Source organism: Uranotaenia lowii, unplaced genomic scaffold (genome assembly GCF_029784155.1).
Source record: "Uranotaenia lowii strain MFRU-FL unplaced genomic scaffold, ASM2978415v1 HiC_scaffold_241, whole genome shotgun sequence".
Taxonomy (NCBI): domain Eukaryota; kingdom Metazoa; phylum Arthropoda; class Insecta; order Diptera; family Culicidae; genus Uranotaenia; species Uranotaenia lowii.
This window is the reverse complement of record NW_026598137.1, coordinates 47,205-50,043: the sequence shown is the minus strand read 5'-3', so window position 1 is coordinate 50,043 and position 2,839 is coordinate 47,205. Positions and strand designations below refer to the sequence as shown.

The window sequence follows — 2,839 nt, the reverse complement described above, 5'->3', positions numbered from 1 at the left end:
ACACATTGAATGGACATCATTTCCAACCACCACACGCCATGAATTTAAAATGAAAGAATGTCCCCATGCTGTAAAATCTGACATCAAACTTCACTAAGCACAACAGCGAAATCGTTGTCCCAGGTCTGGTACCTCTACTGAGGTAAGTGGTCCTACTGCATAAAACCATCAGTAGGCCACCATTCACCAATCAACCCTCCAAAAAAGGCAGAAGACGTTCAAATCGGGTCGAAAGCTCCCGCAAATGTAGGTGAGCAAGTTTTCCAACATAGGTAGGTACAAAGGCTAGGGTTGATCGAACCGATTCGAGCAACAACGGAAAGCAAGCAAGCCTACTTCGAAAACCAACCGATTCGGAAAACAAACGCCCGTTAGGTAGGCAATGTTTTAACAAATGAGGGTTGTTGGGGTTGATCACATATGAGACGTGTTGATTAGTGAAGTTGTAGTTGAAGCTTTCAAAGCTTATTTTGCTTGATTTAAAACTCTTGGTGTGTTTTTTTTCACATTTTATTCAACAAATATAACAATAAAAACTTATGCTTTGTCACATTTATTAACTAGAAAACTACGGTTTAAGTAGTTGCATTAACAGGTTTGTCCAGGAATATCACCATATCACCCATTTTAGCACCAACGACCGAATCATTCCGGCTGCTGTTACCGGTTTCCGTAATATATAAATCCACATGCACTCTGTTCTCATTTGACCCATCGCCAGACAGTTTCCACTCCCCGGTTCTTCGACAGCACAGTCCCCCATTCAAGGCCCAACCAGGTTTACAATTGTAATCCGATCCCATTGAGATGATGTTTAGTACCATCAAGGATTCTCGAGCCAGCGATACCCAATCGCAAAGCCATCGGTTTTCGGACAGACCAATCCGTTCCAGTTTTGGGAAAACGTCCGGAAAGCGCCAAATGTATTCTAGGCGATTGCCCCACACGTAGAGTTCCTCGAGAGAGTTCAATGTGAGAAACGGTCCACTTTGCAGCGAATGGATGTGATTTTTGGACACATCCAGTACCTTTAGCTTCTGGAATCCCCCGAACCAATCCAGGTTGATGTATGTGAAGTTGCAGTACGCAATGTCTATAATCTCGAGTGCGCTGAGCCAAAACATTCCAACGGACCAGTTTGAGTAGTCCCGGGATCGGATGACCAGCTGCCGTAGAACATTGTTGGGTTCTAAGAGGACCTCGAACGAAGAAAGACCTGTCTCAACAATCCGTAGAACTTTCAGCGATGGAGACCAGAAGTTGATCGAACGAACTTGCCCCCGGCGAAGAGTTAGTTCCGTAGTGTTCGTTGAGATTTTCTCGAACAATTGAACTTCAAAATCGAGAATTTCGGGGTTACGTAGCTCCAGGAAGGTGACATCCGGAAAATCACCATCAGGCAGAACAGAATTCTCGGAAAGCTTCACCCCATTGATAGAACAGATATTGGTGACTCTAAACCGACTCGTTTCTTCACAGCTGTACTGTTTCCGGTCAGCGGAGCTTATTCCCAGAACAAACACTCCCAACAACCTATAATTATTAGAATGATCTCAATTTCAATTCGAAAACAAGTTATTTGACAACAAAATCAACTCACAATCCACCGGCCACTCGAAAAACGTCCATGTCCACTCGAGTGCAGCACAGTTCGGCTACTATCGATCGAATAACGACGGCGTTGGCGTCGTCGTCCGTTTGTTTCGATTCCGCTGATCGTGACGCTACTGATACGGCCGATCAGTGATTGAATGGCACATGGCAATGAATGAAAGTACCAAGTATAAATAGCATCGTCGTTAATGGCCATAGAACTGTGGAAGCGGTGTGCGGTTAGTTTTTGCGGTTGCAAATGAGCTTATTTTTCGCGCATTGTTTGGGGAAGTACGCATTGATTGATCTTGTTTTTTTAGAGTTTCAAAACAATTGACGGGCACCGTCGGAAGTTCGCGGAACGTTCATCAGATAAGAATCATATATAAAAACAATTTAAAATCCAGGAATTAGGAATTGAGGTTTGAATTGAATCTGTTGATTTTATGTTTGTTTGGTTGTTTGTTTGTATTCAGCCGCCTTAGGAACTAGAGAGCCAAAATTTGGCATGGGTGCTCCCTAGGACCAGAAATGATGAAAAAATGTTTTTAGATTTTCGGATGACCCCTTTTGAAGGGGGGTCGTCCATATAAGACTTTTTTTTTGTGATATTGACATTATAATACACTGGGTTGAGATGAAAATTTGCACCTGGGTGTTTTGATGAACAGGTATCAGATTTTGTGTGAGGGGCCGGCAAAAGGGGTCGTAGATATTAACTGTCCACTGTTTTAGCGATATTTACCGTCAACTGGGGCATCATGCAATTCTTTTCAACTTCAATGGATTCTAAAAACTTAATGTCCACAGATAATCATACAGCTTGTACATCAAAAGACAGCAAATTGACGTTGTCAGAAAAAGTTTTGTTTTTTTTTAGTTATAACAGTTATATTTAGTTTTACAAAAACATGCGATTTTCTCCCTACTAAGAAACAAACTATGTTTTTAATGAAAAATCAATTGGAAACGTTTGATAATTGATAGTTGTTGATATATTTGTGATGTCAAAACACATAAAGCACCAATTTCAGTAATTTATGGATCTGTTCGAGTTAAATTTTACATTTTTTGTGTCAAAAATCTGTTTAAAGAAAAAGCATAAGGGTGCTGCATACATTTAGGGGTAAAAAAAATCATTACCGTCAACTGGGGCAACATGCAACAATTTTCAACTTCAATGGCTTCTAATAAACTTATGTTCATAATTAATCCTACCCCTTATGCATCAAAAGTTTTAAGGATG

The 2,839-nt window shown here is 40.9% G+C and overlaps 1 protein-coding gene across 1 annotated transcript; it reads right to left on the bottom strand.

Moving 5' to 3' along the window:
- Positions 1-575: 575 nt before the first annotated feature.
- Positions 576-1,731, bottom strand: LOC129759676 (leucine-rich repeats and immunoglobulin-like domains protein 3). Its single transcript, XM_055757188.1, has 2 exons — positions 1,601-1,731; positions 576-1,533 (listed from the first exon to the last, which is right to left on the bottom strand). The coding sequence occupies exons 1-2, from the start codon at positions 1,627-1,629 to the stop codon at positions 576-578; spliced, it is 987 nt and encodes a 328-aa protein (XP_055613163.1). The 5' UTR covers positions 1,630-1,731.
- Positions 1,732-2,839: the final 1,108 nt, after the last annotated feature.